Source organism: Numenius arquata, chromosome 5, assembly GCF_964106895.1.
Source record: "Numenius arquata chromosome 5, bNumArq3.hap1.1, whole genome shotgun sequence".
NCBI lineage: Eukaryota > Metazoa > Chordata > Aves > Charadriiformes > Scolopacidae > Numenius > Numenius arquata.
In genome coordinates this window covers 40,526,563-40,549,949 of record NC_133580.1, presented here as the reverse complement: position 1 = coordinate 40,549,949, position 23,387 = coordinate 40,526,563, and the positions used below count along the sequence as shown (strand labels likewise).

The following is a 23,387-nucleotide window of genomic DNA, read 5'->3' as shown; positions in this document are numbered from 1 at the left end:
CGGTGGGGGCGGCGCGGCGGGGAAGGGCTTATGCCGGGGCGCCGGCTGCCGGTCGGGCGAGGAAGAAACGCCAAGAGAAATCTTAAATTTCGGCACTTACGGCGTGATAAAGGCGCCTTCGCCCTCCCCGGTCGTAAACGGCAGCTGACGAGAGAATTCTTTGTTGCTTAGCGGAAGCGCACCTGCCTAGGTCACAGGCGGCCACTGTTACCTCACCGCCCGCGGGAGAGGTGCCCAGGGAGGCAGACATGGCTCGAAGACAGGACTGCCGCCAGAGGGGAAGGAGCCACCTCCCCTGAGGCCTCCCTGCCGGCTGGGGCCTGCCAGGGGGCTGGGGGGGGCCACAGGCAGCGGCGGAGGGCGGCCGGCATCTCTCCGGGGGAGGGCAGGAAGGTTGCCAGGCCGTGCAGCGGCCGCTGGGCCTGCTGCGGCGGGAAGGAAAGGTGGAAGGACCCTCCCTGCCTGCTGCCGGGTGGGCACGTCCAGGCTGGGCAGCTGGCACATGGCGAGGTTTCGTCCCTAAGCACAAAAATTACCACCTTTTGCTCTGGGAAGCCCTCGCGTTGTTCAACAACCAAAGCCGAGTAGGAAAAAAAAACCCTTTTGCATGGTGTCCAGGAGGTTTTTGCCGATTTCCCTGTAAGGATTTGGTGCAGACCAGTTAAAGCGCAGACTATTAGTCAGCATGTTTAGTCACAAAGCAAACATTTCTCTCTGCCCTCTTAGAGGACGGTTTCCAGATGGCAGCCCAAATCGATCTCCTTACAAACACAGCACTAGCCTTCTAAAGTAATGCTTCATATTTTGCAAATAAAATCTGCATTATCCATAATAAGGACATGCGATTTTTCTCCAGAGAATTAAGTTCTCAGTCTCATGGACTCAGTAAAGCTAGGAGTGCACTATTTATCAATCATTTCAACATAAATGTCTGTCTGTGTGACATTTAAGAGAGACCAACTGCAGAACATCTCTATGGAAACAGTTTAGCTGTAGTGCATCCAAGAGGAACAACATCCCATAAAATAATCACAAATGTGGCCTGGAAAAAAAGGAGGACTTTTTATTCTAAAGGCAACGCGAGTCTATGTGTTACGTTATTTTATTCAGAAAAAAAGATACTGTTAACAAAAATGTTAACATTTTACATTGAACTGCCAGCACATAGAAAGCAAGAACATGACCAATAAAGAGCCTAGCCTGAAACGACATCCTTTCAAGTGTCCAGGGATAAAGAAGGGTATTGAGTTTTGGCTTCAGAAGTATCTTGATAGAACTATCTTGAAAAACACATTTTCCAAAAATCCTGCTCTTGGTTTCGTTTGGAAGAATGGATCCCAGAGCAGTCATCAACAACCACTTATAATTACCGTCTTCATCCCTCTTGAACTGATACTTGCCTGTTCCTCATTGTTTCATCTCTTCTCACTATTTCTTCAAACCGTGCTGGTTTTTGAGTGTTGTTTTTCTCATTAACACAACAGTTGAAATGACACAGATGGTACAAATGAAACATCTCAAATATGGACAGATTGATTCATTCATTTGTGCTGCTTTGTTTTATTGAAATCATGGGGTTTGGAGATGAAAAGTATATGGGAAAGCAAGTCCATGAATGCACAGTGTTTACTAAAATGGAAAACGGCAACATTAACATTTCAAATTTCAGAGCCTTCTACGAGTATAACAAGCATCCACTTTAAAGACAATCTTTTATTGCAAAATGGTCTGCAAACCAACACAGACAATATTTTGTTCTTTGCTGAATGAGAGCAACTTCTGCAGTCATAACTACAGTTGGAAGAAAACTGAGACACCTTGGAAAACTAAAAAAATAAGCATCTTTAAATCCCATATCTATTAAAACTGAAATTACCAAGTAGAGCAAGAAGGAAGACTTAAATGAAGAAATAGGACATGTATTGCTTTAAAATACAAAACTCATACTAGTAAAAATGGACACCCTATCTGGCATTTTGCAGAGAAACATGAGCTGCTAGGTAGCTTTTTGCATTAATAATAATATAGTATCACTGTGTTGTTACAAATGTTTTCCTCTTTTTTTTTCTTTAGTTCTCCAGGTGTAGTATTCACTGTCCCAAAAGGCTGTACTTAGTCTAGATTAAAGAAAGAAAATGATAATGTACAAAAAAAGAGTTGTAAATAAGAAGTATGAATAATAATTCAAATGGCAAGGAAGAAGCTGTACTTGGTAGGACTAAGAAGGATGCAAAAGTGAAAGGCTGTAGGAAATTGCACAGGGGAGGATAATTTATGTCTAAACCTTGTGAACAGGAGGTTTTGAATTAGTGAATTTTTGTTATTTCCTCAAAAATGGATTACTATTGACTTCCCATCTTCAGAGATTTGAAAATAGAGCAGAGCATTTAAGTAACTGGATGGTGCTCTTTGAGGTTGCCAGCACACACGTCAAGATGCAGGAGCTTGTGAGTGGCGGTCTTTGGTTCAGTCCACCCATCTCCTGCAGGCTGGCCAGAGACTGTCTGCTAGGAAGGCTGGTGGCAGTGCTGGCCACCAGCTGCTTCAGTGTCTGTAGCTTGTCCAACACCATCAGGAGCACCCTGGGTGACAGTCCTTCCCATGAATATAAGTTGATCTGGTTTCTTCTATAAACGCAGGTACAGGGGGAGATGAATTTCAAAAGTTAAAAAAAAGAAAATAATTGCAAATTGCAATTCAGCTATTCATTCACAGTTTCAAACCATATCTAGGGATGTCAAGGATTAGAAAATACTTCTTAAATTCCCCTCTTCAGTTCATTGCTATTCTCCAATACTAGTTTTGATATTCCTGTGTTCCTAAACTTATGAAGGGATAACACTGGCCATGAAATACAGGATGTAAAGAAATGACATGAGAAGTTGAGTTTAATGTATGCAGATGGCAATATCACAGATATAGTTTAGAGCAAGGAAAAATACGGAATCTAACTGACATTACAGGATAAATATAGGTAGGCAAAGTGTAATAACCTAGGCCAGAATTTGCTCAGACAACTAGCGTTGTTCAGTCTGTTCTTTCAAAAAACTGGTCTTGAACATGTTATGACAACAGAGAAAGTACCCTTTCAGCTCAGTAATGCCCTTTAGTGCCCTTCTGCAGCTTTAGATTAGTAATGATTCCAGAAAGAAGAATACTACCCACCTGAAAAACATTGTCTCATTGTCTTTCCTGAAACACAAAGAAACATCTCTTTTCCAGACAAGTTCATAGCCATTCCAGCCTGAATTATTTTGTGAAATCTAGTAGGGTGCTGGAGCTGTACACCACAAGAGCTGAAAAAAAAGAATGTTTCTTGATTTGTTATCTTTTAAGGATTCAAAATTAGAGTAACTATAATATCTGCTATTAAGATATCAAATATCTGCTAAATTAACAAGATATTGAATCCAATCTAGTTGGATTCCTACTACCATCCATTCCGAAGAGTGTAATGGTGTAACATTTAAAGAATGAGTTCTCCCTTCTGAACATGAAAAATAAAGGAAATATTATTGCTATCATCACATTAGAAAGCCTCAAAAAAACCCCAGCAGTCAACACTGTACATCAGCGGGTACACCACATTTTGATTTCAAGGCTACAAATGAAAGGAGTGAAGAACAATAGGTTCCAAAGTTTTAATTTAAGAGAAACATCATAGCAAAAAAAAGCTGTTAGTAACTGGAACGGACTGTGTTTCGGCACTGCTTGATTGTAATGGACAGGTCGTGGTGCTGTCTACATGCAAGAGCTCAGCATTTGGAAACTGTTACAGTGTGGTATGTTTCCAACTCAAGCAGCAACTATATTACCATTAGTAATATAAAGTAAAACCCCCCAGAATAGTTCAAAGACACTTGGAAGAAATATAGTGCATTAAAAGCTTCACACTGAATTATTTGCTGTCAAAACCAGAGATAAGTCAAAACAGAATCCAGGACATGTAAATTTTTTATCCTTAAAGTAGGGAGCGTGTCTTAGAAATTTCAAAAAATTTCTTCATGGAGATGTGTATATATGAGCCGTGGATGAAATTCTGCTCTTAGGCTGCAACGCTCGGTTACCTTTATTTACCCTGGTTATAGACATAACTTTGCTGATATTTTGCACTCACTTTGCACTGGTATTGAATAGGATAAAGCGGGCCATTCTCGCTGTGAGCCCTCTACAGTGTCTGTTGGTCAAACGAGCTGCAAAGCTGGTACCTCTCACTAATGACCCTTCATCTTTCAGAGGGACCCTCAAGCATATAAGGCTGATCTAAAAATGTCGATCTCTGGCAACTTCTTCAAAGTATAAAAAATGTTAAGCAGCAGTAGACACATCTTTACTGACTTTGACACACTTGCCTGTAGCTTTTTGAGTTGATCTTCTTTCTTTGGGATATTGTCCCTTCAGTCAAATTTGAACTAAAAAAAAAAAAAAAAAAAAAAAAGAGAAGTTAAGGGGCCAGAGAGATTTCTTACAATCCCTATTCCTTTAAGAACTCAGCTTTGGAGAAAGCAGGTGATACAAAGCCTCTTTTCCTGGCAACGGGCACAAATGCTGCAGTCTTAACTCAATACTACACATTTAGATAAAAAAGTGAAGAAAAATGACGTCCAGTGAAAAACGTTTTAAAAGTTCAGATTGCAATATAAATATAAACCAATTCCTTAACTGTCTATTCCCCTTAGTATTAATTAGAGAATATCTCCATTAGCTTGGATTACAGTGAACATATACATTTTACTATTTTGTACTTAGACGAGGCAAGGATTCAGAAGTCAGAGCTGTGCCAAAGTCTCACTGCTTAACTCTGCACAAGCCCTTAACTTCTCTCTGCCTCAACTTTTCCATCTGTATAGTGACTATGCTATGCCTCATTTTGGAAAGGAAACACTCCTGATCTGCTTAATAGCATGTTAACAGCATTTAAAAGCCACTATCTGTTTTCCATTTCTCATCACAAGAACATACGATTCCCAAAAGTTCTAAAATTCAGGGGATGGGGGGTTATTTTAAATTTAAAACAACAAAAACCCAGACATGGAAAATAGGAATTTCTTCAGTACATTTGCATGCGGTGCACTAGAGGGCCCTCAGGAGTTAGAAATGGATGGAATGCACTTTTGGAAGGCACATACTTCACAGCACTTTTCATTACAGAATTTAAAATAGAAGTTGCTGGTTGTTTTTTTTTTTTTTTATGTGAGGTTCATGTAAGTTTATAGCAGTTCATATGCAAACCACCTCTCAGTACAGTTTGCTTCCAAACAGTATTTAGCTTGCAATGAAATACCTAAATGTGAAACATACTTCAAACTGAAATTCATGCTAGAATACTTTGAAGACGCCAGCTTTCACTAAGTTACTTTTATTAACCTAAGGAGTTTACCAGAACAAAGGATGTGTCAAGCTGACTAGGTAAGAGATTTTATATTTTTATGGCAATATATATACACAATGTATATTTATTCTCTTTTTGTTTCTTTGAAAGTGTATGTAAGCCACTGTCACTTTATTTGATAAAATATAGCTAGATCCTATCTATGGCTTCACAAAAGTGAAGGGAATTAAGCATCTTTCATCTTAAATGTGTATTTATGAATTATATGAACTATGTTCATATTCAACTAGGGTAATTTGGCACTACTAATGTGCTTTTGTATTAGTGAATATATGCATATTTAACTTATACAATATTAACCACCAGTAACTGTAGAATTTACAACATTTTCATGATGAGGTTTAGTGAAGACTGTCTCATAAGAAAAAGATGATAACTATCTGGGTTTGACAAGCTTTCTTCTCATGCTGGAATACAGCTAGCTGAGATTGCAAATTGAGCCTGTATTTCATGATTTTGGTGTTAATTTATACTGTAATGAGAAAGTGAAAGATGTATCCTGACAAATTTCTAGTTGTATACTGTCTCATCTAGAACTTCTGTCTCTTATAAATATAGAGCCACAGATGCCATATGCGAGTAATGAAATGAAATGCTACTATTTTCTTTTTGCAGTTTGCAAAGGAGATACTTCAGATCTTTTAGACTACAAGTCAGTAAACTTTGCTTACGCAGCTGGCTCCATTCATTCTCTCAAGCCAATCACTTCCCCTGTGGTGGCTGATAAGAATTTAACAGCTTGAGAAGGTGGAGTGTCAGCATCCTTGGTACTAAACACATTCCCAGGCATATCAGTAGCCTCTGTCCAACACTCATGCTGGAAGCTATTTGGAAAAGGAGAAATAGAAATTGGAGAAGGGAAATCATGCATCACCATCCTGGCTGGAGCGTAGAGAAGACTTCATGCTGTTTTCATCATGTGGATTCACTAGAGAAATGACCACCTTTGATCAGCCAAGCAAAATCAAAAACTTCTTTATTTGCTGCCTGTGCCCCCCACGGGTGCTGAGGCTCTGGACTTGCAGGCGCCCAAGGACAAGGAGGAATCTGCTTGTGGGCACCGCGTGTGTGATCTACCTGGGATTCCTCGTCAGTCAAGTGGGTCATGTCTTACCCCAGCACAAAGGAGGACACCAAAAGATCAGTTCCAGAAGTCTCCAAGATGCAGCCCAAACTCCTTTTCTGGGCATCCCACTGGATGGCACCCTGTCACCACCCAATTTCCAGGAACCCCAGCTTGGTAACAATGGGACCTTGCTGCCACCCAATGTAGTTTATATCACTCTGCGGTCTAAGCGCAGCAAGCCTGCCAATATCAGAGGCACAGTGAAGCCAAAGCGCAGGAAGAAACATGCAACTCCATTGTCCTATGGGCAGCACTTTCCAAAAGTCACTTTTATGGGCCAGGAAGAGGCCTTTGCCCAACAGCCAGGGAGGGCCACGCATGCCATGGGCGCAATGGGAGCAGCAATAGCTCTGGAAGCGAGAAAGCACCAGCTGGATGAACACCAGCATAAAGAAATGGCAATCGAGGAGAGGGGTCACCGGAGACCAGGGGGGATTTCTGGAGCTATAAAGGCACAGCCCCAGCCTGAGGAAAGCAATATCAGGATTTACAGTGAGAGCTCTCCCTCTTGGCTGAGCAAAGACGACATCCTAAACATGCGCATGCTGGCAGATTCTCGGATAGAGAGCATCCAAGAAGTACCTTCTCATAAAGCAGTCCTGGTAGTATTTGCGAGAGGTCCCAGCACCACAGGAACTGCTTGTGATCGGGGATACTGTGGCATCGTCAAAAGACCCCTCGACATGAGCGAGGTGTTTGCCTTTCATTTGGATAGGATCTTGGGACTAAACAGGAGCTTACCTTCTGTAAGCAGGAGATCGGAGTTCTTCCAAGGTAACACATTCCTATGGTTTTCAGCTTGCAGGTGGGGTGCTGAGGTTTCCTTCCCCCTCCTGTGTTAACCATGAGGCAGCAGCCGACACCTTTAACTCCTGCAAACATGGGAACTAACCCCATCGTTACAGGGTAATAAAGCTGGTACCTCTGTGTAACTTCTGCAGTGCAATTATCCTGTTCAAAGGATGGAGCACCCCAAAGTTTAGATCAAATACCATTGAGCTGCTCAGGGCAGTAACAGTTTCCCTTCCACGAGTCTGGAATGAGAAAAAAGAGAGGGAGTCATCCGTAGATTGCATGACGTTGTGCAGACTGCCTGAAGTGAAACTGCTGAAAAAAATTCCAGAATACCCTGTGATTCAATGGGTATTTCTGATTTCTTTTTAAAGTTCTCTCATCTTTTAGATGACTTTAATAAAATATTGTTGAAAGTGAGCGCAGGAATTAATCTCTCAAAACAGGTGTTAAGAAAGGGATTTTGTATTTAGTCAGATAACTTACTCAGAGAGGTAGGGGACTTTCCTGCAGAAGCTTGATGTTACTTTTACGGTAGTAATACCTCTGGGAACTGAAAATTTTTAGAGTGCTTCCCTCTCCCCCTGCAAGTTAAAAAAAAAAAAACAAACCACAAAAACTATATTTTAGTGAATCCTGCTGTACATTACACACATCTATATATTATACAGACAAAAATATACATAGTAAATATCTCAATATGCCCGTTACATGATTGGTATAAAGTTTCCAATTAAAAATTTGATTTTTAACTGTTAGTGAAATTAAAGGTAGATTCCAGCCACATAATGTGACTTATAGGTCTACTTGTAACATTGCTATCTTGTTAAATGTCTTCAGTCTGCTATTTTTGTACAGTCACAAATCACAATCCAAATGGACTACATTGCATTTTAATGAATCATTGCTAAAGTGGCTAGCTATGTTTTTGCTGTTTATTTCTCGCTGCTGAAATTAGTTTATACTAAATACTTTTATACCAGTCTGTGTTTCTTGAAAAAAAAAAAAACCAACAACAAAACGAACCCCACCAAACACTAATGCAAGATTGACTTTCTAAAGCCTGACAGCGAGAAGACAACCCAGTGATCTCCAGTTTCTTCTTGCTTTGTAACAAACCTTCCCTTTGGCAGCCTGTACAACAATGTGAATGAATCTCTAGGAACAGCAGTTTGGAGGCTTCTGAATATTCTTCATACTTGCAGAGCATGGAAGATACATTATGCCTAGTTTATTTTTAGGAATAAGATTTATTGCTATAGAGTTGTCATAAGGCATTAAGGTAGTTCAGTTGGAGGAACTGCATGCAGTGTGGCTGTGGAGATGACAGGCTGCAAGCCTCTGAAAACTGCTATTAGGCTAATTGTGCATTGTGTTGCTCACTGTCTGTCACCTTACAGTATATTTTGGACTGTCTGGGACAGAGTGTCATTCTGCCCTCTTTAATTTTCTTTTTCTTGTAACTGGCTATGTTCCTACAGCAAGAAGAGTGTTGCTAGGTGATGAGAAGAGAAATAACATTATTTTGCTCTCACTTCATTTTTTCCAGCTAAAGAGTGAACAGAGCATTTGGAACAGTTACTGTACCTTGTCTCTCTCCATTTCTTTAGCCTGGAAATATGCTGGACCTCATATGTCTAATACCTATTTGAGATCATTACTATTTACATACTTGTGTTTGGCATAATCTGGAAAACATCTGTGTTGAGAAAATGAACAAAAATGTATTCTTAAAAATATGAACAATTAATAAGCTCATTTCTATAACCCATATACATTTAAGTTAAGATTAGGTGAGTACTGTAAAGTTTTTTTTACACAGCAGCTTGTATAAGTCATGGTTATTCATATGAGAAAGCAAGCAATGCAGGATTAGAGACTATGCATGTGTGTATGAATGTACATAATTTCTGGGCTGACATCTCTCTCTCCACAGCACATCCCTTTAGCTTGCCTCAGTTGTGATGTGATCTAACAAGACATGTTTGATGTAGCATTAAAATCTTAAAAAATGGGCTTTTCAAAACTGTCATTCATTTTGTCAAAAGCAGTTTCAAAGAACTGCTTAGTAAATCCCTGTACAGGTTACGGTTCCCCTATTCCCACAAATTCCCCACCAATTACTTTTTTTTTTTTTTAAAGTCTAGCAAAATACTGTATGCAATTCCCCTGTCTGCTGCTCTTGCCTTCTCTAGTTAATTGTAAACCCTTCTAAGACTTAACTGAATTTTTTTATTGTTTATATTGTTTTTCCATCATGGATGGAAAAAATCAGGTATGATAACTCTTCCTCTCATATTCTTGCAATTAATTAGCCAAATGTAAAAAGCCTGGGGAGTACAGGTGGGCAAACCCCTTTTGAGTTCAGTATTACAGTCTAAAAGAGCATGATTCTGGGCACATGCAAGCAGTGATTCATTACTCCCATTGCTACCTACAAGGTGTGTAAAATGTTGAAAGCTCCAACACACCTATAAACAAAGAAGGATACGCCTGTAAAACAACAAGAAATAATCACAAAAGTGTGTCTGTTGTGGAAAAAATGGAGGCTCACCCCTGTGTGTATGAGTTTTGGGATGGTCACATTAATACCACAGGGCTAAGAATCTTCATGATTTGATCACCCTAACTTGAGGAACAGAAAAGACGTGTCCTTGCTTTGTGTCACAGCCCCACCTTAATTAATTTACACCAAAGCCAAGTAAAATGACTGCACATCTTGCCTCTGGCTCAGCAACAGCATTTGCAGGGCAGGACGATGCCAGTGTTTGTTAGGGCCTTGAGCTACCATGGGGTAACATGGGCTGGAGCAGGCTTGCTTCTGTGTTGCAGCTGACAGCTGTAGGGCTAGGACTCTGGCTCCTTATATCATAGCAACAAGGCTGAGCTCTTTGTTCAGCTTTTGGTTCAAAATAAGTAGCTATTGCTATGCAGTTTTTTTGCGCCACTTGCCAAGGGCCTGAACTACTGCATGCTGACAATCACCTCTCTTCCCTCCGTTTTTCTGATAAGTTTGGCTGAATATGTTTTATCCTGTACAGAGATGCATAAGCACATTTGTACTCAATTCAGTTAGGCTGTTTTAGCTAAAGATTGAACCCACCATTTGCCCAGAACCACTTTTTTCCCTAAAGCATGCAAGAAACTCTTCATTTGAGTAACACCTTTCATGGTTGGTTTAGTGCAAATAGATGAACAACATGAGATAGATAACTCCACTGCTTGTACTTGTCATTTTGCTTTACTGCCCTCTACATGATGATAAATGGAGCCATAGGTTTTTCCATGTTATACCCTGCACTATCAACCTGCCCTTGACATCCCACTAAAAGTTATATAAAAGCAGGCAAAGATATTATGAATCAGTAATGTCAAGGCAAAGATTAAGAAAAACCTAATGCTGCCTTATGCATTCAGAATTCTCCATAATGATTCAATTTCTCTCCTGTTTTGTCTAAAAACCCAAACAACTTGCACCATAGTGTTGTACCTCTCAGGGGGTACCAGAGGACAGAGTTCCAGTATTACGTTGGGTAGAAAAGTCCATGGATAAGCAATAATGCAGTCCATAGTCTAGAGAGCAACTAATGCACATTTCATGCATTCCTTCATTCTGACATCCATATGAGCACAGGACAGGAACATCCATTGCAAGTAAGGTGCAGGGGGAAGAAAAAAATATATATGGCCTAAATTCTCTCTGCTTTTGGCATCTATGCCTTGTATTTTCCCTCAGAACGTAATGTAAAACTCTAAAATTCAACTAATGCTCTGTATGTCAGTCCTTCTCATCTTTCCACACTGAATTACCTTCTCCTGCTAATATGTGGGCAAGTGTTTTTTTTCAAATGTGACAGTGGTAAGCTGTACTGCTTTACAGTGAACAATGAGACCTTTGAGAAAGGGCTTTAACTACTTAATGAAAGATTTGTTCTTTTTAGTGATGGTCTCATGGGCATGTTTGGAAATATTTTCTTTCAAGGAAGATATTAAAAAATATTGTAGGTACAAGTTTGAGCACAAGATGGAAGAGTAACATTTGCAAAGCATCTTTGTGTTTAAGCAGCATACAGACTATTTTTGAAGTGATGTGGGGTGTGGATATCTAAGATAATGCCTATGTTGAAGAAGCCACGCAGTGATACATCACCTAACCATCCATGAAGCTGAGTACCTTGAGGTAGTCAGTCTAGTCTCAGCAGCCTAAGGTTTCATCTGTGTTAGCTTATTCAATTTAGGATATCCAGAGCCAGTAGCTCCTAAGGGCCTAAGAAATTTTTAGAAATATTTTTAAGTTTAAAAATGCATATGAATTATCAGGAAGCTGGTTCCAACATGAGTTTTGAAAAAAAAAAAAAGTCTTTGCCATACAATTTTTCAGATCATTTTTAGATAGTTAAGTAGATCTATAGATCTAAAAATGGCAGATGAAAATCTAATAAAGTCAATCGGCTTTGGGCTAGATTCAGTGCAAAGCAGCTGCAGCAACAGAAAAGCAGTAGCCCTTTGTGTTAACATATAAAGCCGATTAGGAAAGAAGCACATGCAGAAGACACTGGACTTATTTTTCAGCGTGCTCAACCTCCTCAGGTTTGGCTGTGTCAAACTGGAAGCTCTGATTCTTAGCCAGGCCTTACTTTGCACCATTCAGTTAGCTTCAGCCACATCCTCATGAGGTTTGAATCAGAAGAGCTCCACTGATTTCACTGGGGTCATGCCAATTCATGCAGCAGTGAATCAGACCCCTTATCTGCTTTAATTCAGCATCTTCATGTTTTTCCTGCAAATGTCAAAAATTTGAGTCACTGATCTTTACTGAAGCTGCTGTTTCATATTCCTGTAATTCAATTTATATTACAGAGTTGAAAGATTTTATTTTGGCTCGTCTTTTCTGCTCCCATTTCCTATGAAATGCAAACATTTCCTGTATTTAGCCTTGGTCTTTTAAAAATGTTTTTGTGTCTTAATGGAAACAGGCAGGATACTACTCATATTTTTCAAGTATTTATATTACTATTGTTTATCATGTCTCTTTTGGGTAGACAGGAGATGTTTGTTTTTGTTAGAAGACTGTTTATGTATTTGGTTTGTGGAAGAATTCATGAATAGTTACATAAGTTAATAGTTACATAATTGGAGATATGAAAATAATAGATCAGACTTGGTCTTGAAGAAAGCTGTCTTTTTTTGTGACAATTCCCAATGCATATATAGACTTTCCCCAACTGGCTTTGAAAAGAGGCTCAGCTGATAGCTGACCTGACTTAGCTAAAGTCACCTACAATGTAGCTGATAGAGCTAGAGCAAGAGAGACGGGGAAATGGCTAGAATTTCCCAAATTAATTTCCTAAATACTTACTCAGGCACTGCAGTAGAGGAGATGCCCAATTTTCAGGAATGCTTTCAGGAGCATGCTTTCCAGGAGTGCTTTTTTTCAGCTGAGGAAAGAGTGTGGAGCATGGTGCTAATAAAGGTATTACTGATGCTAGTGAAAGGAATTGATGTTCCTGATCGTACAATAGTTTAAGTTGCAAAGACCTTTGAGATCATCAAGTCCAACCGTTAACCTAGCACTTTCTGTGTTCCTAAGGAAACATTGGGCAACTGGGAGGGAAGTTAAATAGGTGGTGGAGCTTCGTGTTGGGTTGACTTGAGAAGGACTACCTTGTATGTGCAAGCCATGCCAGACAGAAGATTGAATACATGCTGGTTTTGGAGAGGAGTTCGTTCTCTTGAGCTTGATTGTATGTGGGGCCTGTCATGGTCTGTTAGTAGACGAGATGGATCTTTACCTATGATTCACTACTGGGTATGGGCAAAGATAGTTTCTTAGCTGTTGTTTTAGATCAGTCAGCATCCTTTGAACAAGTTGCTTTTTGATTCAGCTGTATGGAGATCTGGTTTTATCAGTTCTTGCTGCTTAGAGATGGAGCATTCACATTAACAGCTTTTACCTTGCCATGGGCACTGATACTCATTTTCTATGTGCTATTCTCTGTCTGGTTTGCCTCTGGACAAGGTGCTGTGGATCTCATTGCCTTCACAGAAGTTTCTGAAAGCTTCTTTTCACATGCATCTCTGGCTCCATGGGCATGTGGAAAACAGTTTAGGCTGCATTTAACTATGCGATAAATTGTGCAATAATGTGAACTTTAGGTTCATTGACCTTCAAGATGAATATAAATAAATTTTGAAGCTTTACACGTGTTCCAATGCTTGCTATTTAGTAAATAGAAGCTTTGCCGTTAAATGGTTTCTCTACTCCATACAAAGACATTGTATTCTGGTCTTCTGTCTATACCCAAAAAGTAGAAACTTCTTTGTCTAAATGTATGTGCGAACTACAATCAGTCCTGGGTCCTTCACAGTTTAAGGCAGCACCAGCATTTCATCAGCAATGAAGAGGAAAGTTCCATTTCCCTTAGATAGATATGCCTGTTACTTGATATTGGGTGAAGTATATTTATCATTTCTTATGCTGTGAAAGCTCATTTAAAATTCTTTGCTAAGGTTTCTTTCCATTAAGAAGTCTGAACACTTGGATTCATCAAAGATGAATAGTCTATAGATAACAGTCCCCTTAGTTTTAGGGGAGAGCAGAATATTCTTTACACAGAAGAACTAAAGAATTTGGCCAAAATAGCTGCTATACAAAACAGATCTTAGGTCATACCTGGGTAAAAAAATACTTGTCAAGGTATTTATTCACACCAAGTTCACACTCTCTAGTATTGTCATATATTATTTCAGAGCTGTGAAGTGATATATTATAGATCTAAAACACTAAAGATAACAAAATAAATCCAATTTGAGTATAGCATTTGATTTGTAGTGTTTCTGTGCCCATTATGTAGAAAAAGTACTTTAACATAAGTTTTCAGCAGTTCACTGGAATCAGAGGGAAGTTATAGCGTTGAATCACAGCGTCATCATAGACTCTTAGTCTACCTATAAACTTTTTAGTAGTCTGGATTAGTATAGGATTTTGTACATTCATCTCTTGCTTCAAACAGAAAAAGCCTTCCGTACACTGAAGACGTTCATAATGTCTATGCTTCTTCCATTCCTGCGGTAGCTGGTTTTAGAAGTGGAATAAGACCACATTAACCGGAGGATGTGAAGTTACTAATCCCTGACCATTTTTCCTGCCGCATCTGTAAAATTGCATAGTTATTGATGCTTAGGCAATGTCTAAAGAATGCTCGTGAGACTGACAGTATTGCACTATACTTATGATCTGTTTTTCCTTTTTCAGATGGTCAAGCCTGTCCTGTTATTCTCTGGGATTCCTCACTGAGTCCAACAGATAACAGTACCCATTCCTCAGTGAAATTAACCTGGGGGCAATATCAGCAGCTATTGAAGCAGAAATGCTGGCAAAATGGTAAAGTCCCCAAAGCTGAGTGGGGCTGTACCGAAATCCATCATCATGAGTGGTCCAAGATGGCACTCTTTGATTTTCTTCTGCAGGTAAAACATTTACCGAATGCAACTGTCTGCCTCAAAAGTCATGTGAGCACACATAGGACTCCTAGAAAAGTCATTTCAGTTTATTTCCTTTTTTAAACAGGGAAGAGATGTATTTGCACAGTTTGAACTCATTTCTGGTTGTTTCTTATGATAAAAATATCTAAAAAGCAATTTATAATCAGGGAAAGAGATCAGGAACTTAACTGACTCATTTTATAAAAGAGGAAGCAAAGGCTTTTGTCTTGCTTTACTTCGCCTTGAGGCAGGCATACTGTTTCTCCTCGACTCCTTGTTTCTCCATAGTACTTGACTATGTTCACAACTGTCAATCTGGGTTGGTTTTGGTTGTGTTGGTTTTTTTTTTTTTTTTTTTTTTAAATGTGTGGTCCTTCCTGGACCTTATCTGGATCAAGATAACAATTCTAGTGGCTAATTTTCCTTCCTTTTAAAACCCTAGCTAGTCACTTAGTAAGGAAAGAGTAGAACAGCAACTGATGAATGATATGACTACTGCTCTTCAATTATTTGTTGCACATCATCATTAGTTCTCCAAATAATACCAAACTAGGACTCTATCCAGTGGTATCCTGTGTGGTTACAGTTACAGCAGTTATGTAGTAGAATATTAATATACTCCCTGTATTAATAAGGACCAAACCAAACCACCTGGTTGGAAGCTAATTTTATGGCTTCCTGAGATATGGCACTTCTTCTAGTTGTCCTTACCTGCCACACAGGCCCAGGTGGCTGAGCCTCCTGCAGCACTTACTGGTTTATTTGAAACTGCAACAAGCACTAGTTTTATGCTCTGTGTTTGGTTGTTCACATAATTCAGCTTTTTATGGAGCCACATTTCTCGAAATATGAAAATCATGACTTGGTTCACGCATTGCCTATCCTTGTTCTTCTCAGTCCTGTTCTAAGATGAATGGATATTTCCAATTTTTTTGGGGGGGGGTTACATTTTTGGAGTCTTATGTTAAACAGAACATTCAATTCTTGTCTAAAAATAGATTGTCACTTGTTTAATAACTCCATCTTTAGTCCCACTATGAGCAAGTCATTCTTAGAAACTAGTATAAAGTCCTATGTGGATTATTTTAATGCTAAACATAGTAATGCCCCTATAGTAATAGTACATACTGTGTCACAGTTAATGTTTTCATGCCATTGTCTTCTTGTTGAAGAGTTAAAAAATTCACCTGAGTTCTGTGTTGACTTCTAATTTTAAGGTCTTTTAAGACAAGTTTTTAATATTCATAATAGAACCCCTATTAGCCAGAAGGAGCAGTCAGTTAAAATAAGATGCAACAGGATTGAACTTTACACAATTCTTATAATAGTAGCTGGTATCAGAGTAATTTATACCTCCAGTCACACCAGGCAAGAACACGCATACCAGAAAGTGAGTGAAAGTGGGTCTTATGGTTCTTAAAGATTAAAATGTTATCTGGGTGCTCACAGACTTAACCTCAAAGTTTATCAGCAGCAGAACATGACTTTAAAACAAAAAAGCTAAGAAGGGGTTCTGAGTTTAAAAAAATAATCTGTGCTTCATGAGTCATTCAGAAATAAAGAATAATGGTGAAAAGTATTCTCTATTAAATATACTTCCTTCAGAAGAATGGGTTTAGTGCCCATAATAGAAGTTCCTAATCTCCAGTTTCAAACGCTATAAAACATAGGAGCAGGCTGAAAAATGCTTATGGCTGTCCTTCAGTTGCCTTCTGCAAGACCTTGAGTAGAATAAGGCATTAAATGTAAAACGGCTTCTTTAATTCTGGGGGTTTGGACCTCTCATGTACATAAATATATGACAAAACCCAATGCTAAACTATTAAGGTTGCAGCATCAATTCCAGAGTATCCCATCATTCTGTCTTAATACTGGACTGATGCAAGATATTATGAAGAGGCTGTCTGTAAGAACGGGATCTCCTTGTCTGTTTAATGCATGTAATGAAGTTCGGTGGAGATGAATTAGGGCTATACATCAAAGGATTCTGTCTAGAAGGACTGTGGTTCACTTTTTGGCAAAACCTTTAGGTGAGGTGAATGAGAGACCCCATGAGCTAGAACACTGCAAGCAAGAGGGACTCTAGTGCCTGCAGAAGCCAAATGCTGCTCATGAAGGGAGAAAGAAGAGAAATCTATTCCTTTCCTTAGGATTTTCACATTTGAAAACAAACACTGCCACCAAAACTGGTGGCAACAGTAATACATGCTTGAGAAAAAGCAAAACATTTCTCAGACTTTCATTTGATGAACAAAATTAGGAGGCCTTTTCAACATGCAACATAGTCTACATCAGAAGAGCAAAAGAGGTCTAACCGTTAATTTCACTGGGGCATCACAAAAATAAGATTGTAATTTTAGAAGGCTTGTATGAACATTGATGCTTTTTGGCTTAGAGCAGTTTAAAGTTAGCAGTACACAACAAACAAGGACAAAAAAAAATTATTTACCTTTGATAAGCTTCTCATTAAGCCTTAGATGCACAAGACCAGACTTCCACTCTGTAACAGCTGCCAGCAGGAGAAGGGCTGCTCCCCGGAGAGATGAGCTGGGACCAAGGGCAATCCCATGGCAGGCAGGGCCAGCAGCAGGAGAAGCAGCCCAGCAGGAAGGATGGTGAAATCCACACATCCCATTGATAGCCCAGTCAGCATCAAGCACAGACAAGGCAGCAAACCAGCTCCACAGACAATGAGCAGGAATCCCAAGCAGCAATCCAGGAGCGATAGGCAGCAGGACAAGCAGCAGACACCCTCTCCCCAAGAAAGGCTCAGAAGGGTACTGAGTTGCCACGCTTGAGCTTAAATAGGGCTCCTGGGCCCATAAGCAGAGGGAGTGTGCATGGAGGTCCCAGGTGAAGGTGCTTAGGGCAATTAAGGCCTCTGTGCACTCAGGGCCCTGGCAATGTTGTGTATTTACCCATATTGTGTCAACAGGGTGGAAGCACTTTCAAAGAGTGATTTATCCATCCCTTATTAGATGGTTATCCTAAAATGGCATCCTTTGCTGTGGGGGTGCCTTGTTCTTGTCATTGTTTATGAAAGGGAACACAAACAACTAAGTCAGAAGAGATGCTTAACATTTATACCACTAAAGTTAGACCAGATGTGTTCTTTCCAGCTAAGTGCTGTGCAATGAATAAGCGAGGGTTTGCATGGGAAAAAATAGCCTAGACCATCATGTCATTAAAGTATGTACCACAGTGCAACTTGGGGAGGCTGCTCTGTGATTATAAATGCACTCTTCATTCTTGCATTTTGTAGCTTCTGTTGGTTTGCTGTTCCCCTTAATAATCTTTTCAATTATTTAGCACCTAATAGGTCCCACAAAATGGAGACCCTCTGGGTGTGTCAAGCTGTGCTATTTCTATTGTTCTCCAGCAGAGAAAATATAAAAAACTGCAGCAGTCTGGAAAAAATGGAGTTGTATTTACCATCTTATTATGTCAGTTACACAGTGGTATTGTTCCATTATTTTCAAAGAATTTCTACTGACATAACGAATCATAGCTATAAAATGGATCATATACACAGTCTGGGAAATTGCTTCTAACAGTACATGAAGTATGGAGATCAGGTCTTCAATGCCATTTCACTGCTGTCTTTAATTATACTTGTCCTGAGCTTGCTTTCCTGTCAGCTGTGTTAGTGAGCGATGTCTTACAGTGACACTTTGCCCCAAATATTTTGATGTTGTTTTCACTTGGCACTCTGCTGTACTTTGTTTTAGATCTATAATCGACTGGACAGAAACTGCTGTGGATTCAAACCTCTCAAGGAAGATTCCTGTGTGCAGCAAGGATTGAAGCTGAAATGCGGTGATCAGGATGCCGTTGACCTGACACACATAGTTCAGAGAAGGCATGACCGAAGGCACTTGGCCTTTATAGACAATAAGGGTTTCTTTGACAGAAATGAGGACAATCTTGACTTCAAAATACTGCAAGGAATCAATGAGTAAGTTTGAAGTTATCAATGTTGTAAAAAGATTGATAATTTCTTCCCAGTTTGAGCATGAGACACTAAGTTACTGGAATAGGTATTATCGGCCCAAGACATTTACAGGATGCCTCTAAAAATGTACGAGTAATCCCACTGCTGTAAAAGATACAATTAACATGCATATGATTAGCCATGCATGGACTTCCTTTGCTGAGTTGCGGTCTATATTCGTAGAATTGATTGCTAAACCACAACATCAATATAGCAATTCAGAGTGATGGCGAAGCTGATTAATTTCTTTGTGCTTTTCCAGATTCCCTGAATCTGCAGTTTCAGTGCTGAGGAGCCAGCGTTTACGTGAGAAATTGCTTCAGTCTTTGTTCCTTGACAAAATATACTGGGAGAGCCAAGGAGGCAGAAAAGGAATTGAAAAGCTTATTGATGTAATAGAAAGGAGGTCCAAAATTCTTCTGACTTACATAAATGCACATGGAGCCAGAGTATTGCCCATGAATGAATGAAGCAGTCTTGTTTCTTTCTAAGAGATAGTCTTTAAAAAAATCTGCATGAGGAAAAACCTGACAGTAAAGTTGATTTAATTCATAGGCTTATTCAATTTTTATTTTTTACAAACTTTCAAGTTTAAGTAAGGAATCTTACATGGTTTAAAAGCATCATTCAAATATCAAGACAGTGCAGTCTATGTCACTACGTTTCATTCATGTCACTATGTTTCATTCAAAATGAAAAATAACCAAATGGTACAATAAATAATGTAGTAATATGTAGGTACCAGGAACACTCCTTCTGTTAAACTGTTTGAAAATTAGCAACAGCATTTTCAGTACATTAGGCTGGTTTCCTTCATTCAAGGATCACTTGATCCTTGTAAGGATCCCTGGATCCCTTACTTCCTTCATTCAAGTCAGTAAAAGTTTACTGCAAACTTGAATGGGAACAGAGAGTCATCGCATCTACCTGTTGAAACGTATCTAGTACAGGAATTTGTCTTTTTGATTATGAATACTGAAATGCAAACATTTCCAAAGGCTTATTTTGTTTTGATCTTTTGAAATCTGAGGTCTAAATTCAGTTCCTTTAAATGCAGGGGTGTCTGTATTGGACATGAAGGAAATTTAAAAACAGTGTGAAGAGAACATGTCTTTAACAATATTAATTAACTTGACAAATACTGTTTTTACCTGTCCAGTATGGAGTACAATTCATCATGAGTCACTTCTTACAATGTACTATTTTCAGTACAGGTTCTTTTGATGTGTGGGTGGATGATCTTTAGGGTCCCTTCCAACTCTAACCATTCTATGATTCTATGATCTGATATTTTCTATTAACTAACTGGGTGTTACTCACAGAATCCTCCTTTATTACCACTATTTTTAAAAAAGAAATTCAGCGTTAGCTTTGTGTGAATATGCTGCTAAATAAGTGTACATGTTTTATTTTTGCAACATTCTGTACAAAATTTTTTTAGAATATCAGCAAAAACCAGGCCTACCAAGGATGTGAGCACAGCACAGAAAATGTTTGTGCTGTGTGCTCAGCTCTAGCCAGCAATTCAGGCTTCGGTTTTCCATTAAGAGTGAATGACTGTGGGGTGATGATTCTAGCTGATGCCTCGCCCCAAGTATTCCCATAGGTAAGGTTGTTAGAGAAGGTTGGATAAGCACTTTAGATTCTTAGCCTTCATCTGTTCCAGAACTAAAATATCAACTGATATAGTCTATCATGACATATACCTTCTACCGATCTGTTTAGAAAGACTCTTACCATCTTTCTAGAGAAAGATCTATTGTCTTCTTGCCATGAGATAATGGTAGAAGTTGAGTACTTTCATAGCTACCCTGTCTTTGTGCATAGTAAAAAAATACAGGGTGTTTTAAATATTTTTGAAAGTCCTTGTGAAATGGTATCATTTGTCATTATGAGAAACTAAAATGTTTTATGTCAATGTGAATGTGGGTGGGTGAATTTAATGTTTTAAATAATCACAATTCCAGTGCAGCTAAACCAGGTTTTCTTTCTTAGTATCAGAACAGCTATTAACAATAATTGCATTACTAGAAGAAATAGACCTCATTATAGGCAGAGTTAAAGATACTTAGTAAAATATCTAAATAATCTTTTATTTTATTCTGTCAGCAAGGGGCAGATAAATTTGTAAAAACTTCCTAGAACTTAAGTATTGCCTTAAGAGGACATGTTTTAGAGTGCCTTGGACCTTTTAATAGCACCAAAGTAGAGTTTTATAGGATTTTCATATTATCCCTTTATGAAAATATTTTAACTTATTAGCCAGGTAATTTCTATCACAGAAACAAAAATATTACTGTAGCTTGCACTGTGAACAGAGCCTAGAGAAAGAAATAATCCTCTGGATGCATTTCACATGGGATTCCTGCTGCAGTAAATTCCACTCTGGTGACTGCCACAATCAGTTTGGCTCATTTTCTAGTCTATCTCACAGCATTAGAATTGCTAGATGCCTGTTTGAATGGATTGTCACTCACTGCTGGGACTGAGAGAAAGGCACGACACTCAGCTGCACTGAACTTAGAAGAGGGACAAGTGGAGATACAAGAGTGTACCTGATCATGAAGAAAAGTCCCATGAGAACTCTGTCTTCTGGCTTCTCCTCTTCTATCTTTAGACTGCACATCCTGATGCCAAGTCATTGCCACACATTGCCCAGTTGTTGTTTTTTCCAGAACTGACTAATTGCCCAAGGAGAGAAAGAAATCAGAAGTCAGGATTATTTTTTTTATCTTTACACGTTAGGTAATTTATTTTTATGGTGATAACGATGCATCCTTCTCCATTTCTTCTGAAACGTGGACTAGTGGTTCCTTGAACATGATACATGCTTTTTTATTTGCTTGGCAGTTCAGTGCCAGCTCTTAAAACAGCAACATAGTTGCCAACTAGTAATTGCCCTAAAGCTGACCTGGAGCCATTTCTCCCAGTAGTCCTTAGCTTAAGAGGTCCAAGTAGCCATGATGCTGTGCAGTACTTAAAAGATTTAACCGAGCATAAAAAGCATAACTGTGAAGAGCAGATCTTCTGGAGACCTATCCTGCAAATGAATGTCCTTAGGAAATGGAGGGGTTTTTTTACTAGATACTTTGGTGGCAGAAGATCAAGTTGTCATTAGAGCTAATCTGCAGGGTGAAACAATATGTAGACTTATGTAGAAAGTACAAGGGGACGGATAGGTGTATCTCCCTGTGCTCTGCCGTATGGACCAGTCAGGTACATAGAGGCACTGTCTTCTCAGAACGGCTGCAGGGACCAGTGAGTCCAGAGCCAATGGCCAAGGCAGACTGAGCTGTGCCATTGCTGCACCCATTACACTTTTCAAGGGCAAATGAATACTTCTTTCTCTGAAATTCTGAATTTGGGTCTGGGGCAGGGCATTCTGCATCCGGCTGTCACAATGGTGCCTTGGCATTGCACTGTGCATAGCTGGCGGCCTTGCTTTCTGTGCTTGTGTTAATGTGACATATTTCTTACACTTACAAACGCTCCCATAATCTTCAGGGAAGCCAGGAGAGGCTTTGTGAGACTGGACTGTAAATTACTTGTAATTCTCTAACGTTGAAACAAACTCCGGAAAGTGCCTTTTCTCTGTAATGTTTATCCTGTTGCTGTAGGCTCGGTACTTGAACCTAGTATTGTTAATAGTACAAAGTATGAGTGCGATAGTGCTTATGAGTACATACTAGCCAAGTTCTAGGATTTTTTTTACAAAAAATAAAAATTCTGTACTTTTTGAGTGCATTTGCATAAATGCTCCAGTAAGAAATACAAAAGAAGCACTTGGCAGAGCTTGTTTATTCACTGCTACTACATTGAAGATATCTGCTCTCCCTTCAGTAACAGGAGTAAAGTTTATTGGGAAATCAGTCGACTTCCTTTTGAAACAGTGTGACATTGGGACTGACGTTCCTGCACTGTAATCTAAGTGTTATTAACCAATAGGAAAAAAAACAAAGAAGCCTTACTCTACCTATGGTGGTGATCGACAGAAAGACAAGAAACTGTGTTTTAGTCATCTTTGCTGGGCTGTCTTCCATTTATGGGCATATGGGATCAGGCAAAGATTCATGTTGCACATTACTCGGAAGGGTGTAACCAACAGCAACAGTCCAAAACCTGTGGGTGGGAAAAGACGATTATGTCATTCTTGAATCTGCCTGAAAGCCAGAACCACATGAAATGGAATTACTAAGAAAGTCAAGAGAGTTTGCTGATTTTATAACATTGGAAGACAGAGCTTAAAATAAGTAGCACAGGAACAGATGCCTTAAAACTCCTCAGAAGCCTGCCAGCAAGTCAATAATCTTAAATGTTTCAGAAGCTGAGGACATGAAAACTTTTGTGGAGCACTGTGAGAGCAGTTTCTTTTTTTTTTTTCTGTGTATGTATTCTATAATGCACTATATTGAAAACAGATAAATTCCATGGTCCCAAAAGAGCAAATACAGATTCAGGGTACATTAAGGGACAAGCTTCCAGTAGAAATTCTGGGAACACTTTCATGCATGTGTGTGTATGCAAACACCAACATACGTGTATATATACCTTGGCTTGTTTCTATAAAATGGTCCATTTGGCTAATAAAGAGTTGTTTATAC

General features: G+C 39.2%; 1 protein-coding gene and 1 long non-coding RNA gene across 3 annotated transcripts; one reads left to right on the top strand and one right to left on the bottom strand.

Moving 5' to 3' along the window:
- Window positions 1–1,040: 1,040 nt before the first annotated feature.
- Window positions 1,041–7,531, bottom strand: LOC141464655 (uncharacterized). The gene is made up of 4 exons (XR_012463259.1): window positions 7,260–7,531; window positions 4,353–4,412; window positions 3,166–3,296; window positions 1,041–2,627 (listed from the first exon to the last, which is right to left on the bottom strand). It is a non-coding gene; the product is annotated as an uncharacterized lncRNA (long non-coding RNA).
- GASK1B (golgi associated kinase 1B) lies at window positions 5,203–23,387 on the top strand. 2 transcript variants are annotated; one of them, XM_074147681.1, is made up of 5 exons: window positions 5,203–5,409; window positions 6,008–7,292; window positions 14,566–14,780; window positions 18,524–18,750; window positions 19,049–23,387. In XM_074147681.1, exons 2-5 carry the CDS (start codon window positions 6,296–6,298, stop codon window positions 19,254–19,256), a joined length of 1,647 nt encoding a protein of 548 aa, XP_074003782.1. In that variant the 5' UTR covers window positions 5,203–5,409; window positions 6,008–6,295; the 3' UTR covers window positions 19,257–23,387. The 2 variants fall into 2 exon arrangements, with proteins under 2 accessions (XP_074003782.1, XP_074003781.1); XM_074147680.1 differs by lacking the exon at window positions 5,203–5,409 and having other exon boundaries at window positions 6,329–6,856; window positions 6,926–7,292.

Bases quoted from the DNA above. Each gene is read 5' to 3' on its own strand.
- GASK1B (XM_074147681.1), top strand. From the start codon at position 6,296: ATGCTGTTTTCATCATGTGGATTCACTAGAGAAATGACCACCTTTGAT. The intron at 7,293-14,565 runs GTAACACATTCC...TTCCTTTTTCAG, and splicing joins GAGATCGGAGTTCTTCCAAG to ATGGTCAAGCCTGTCCTGTT. The intron at 18,751-19,048 runs GTAAGTTTGAAG...GTGCTTTTCCAG, and splicing joins ATACTGCAAGGAATCAATGA to ATTCCCTGAATCTGCAGTTT.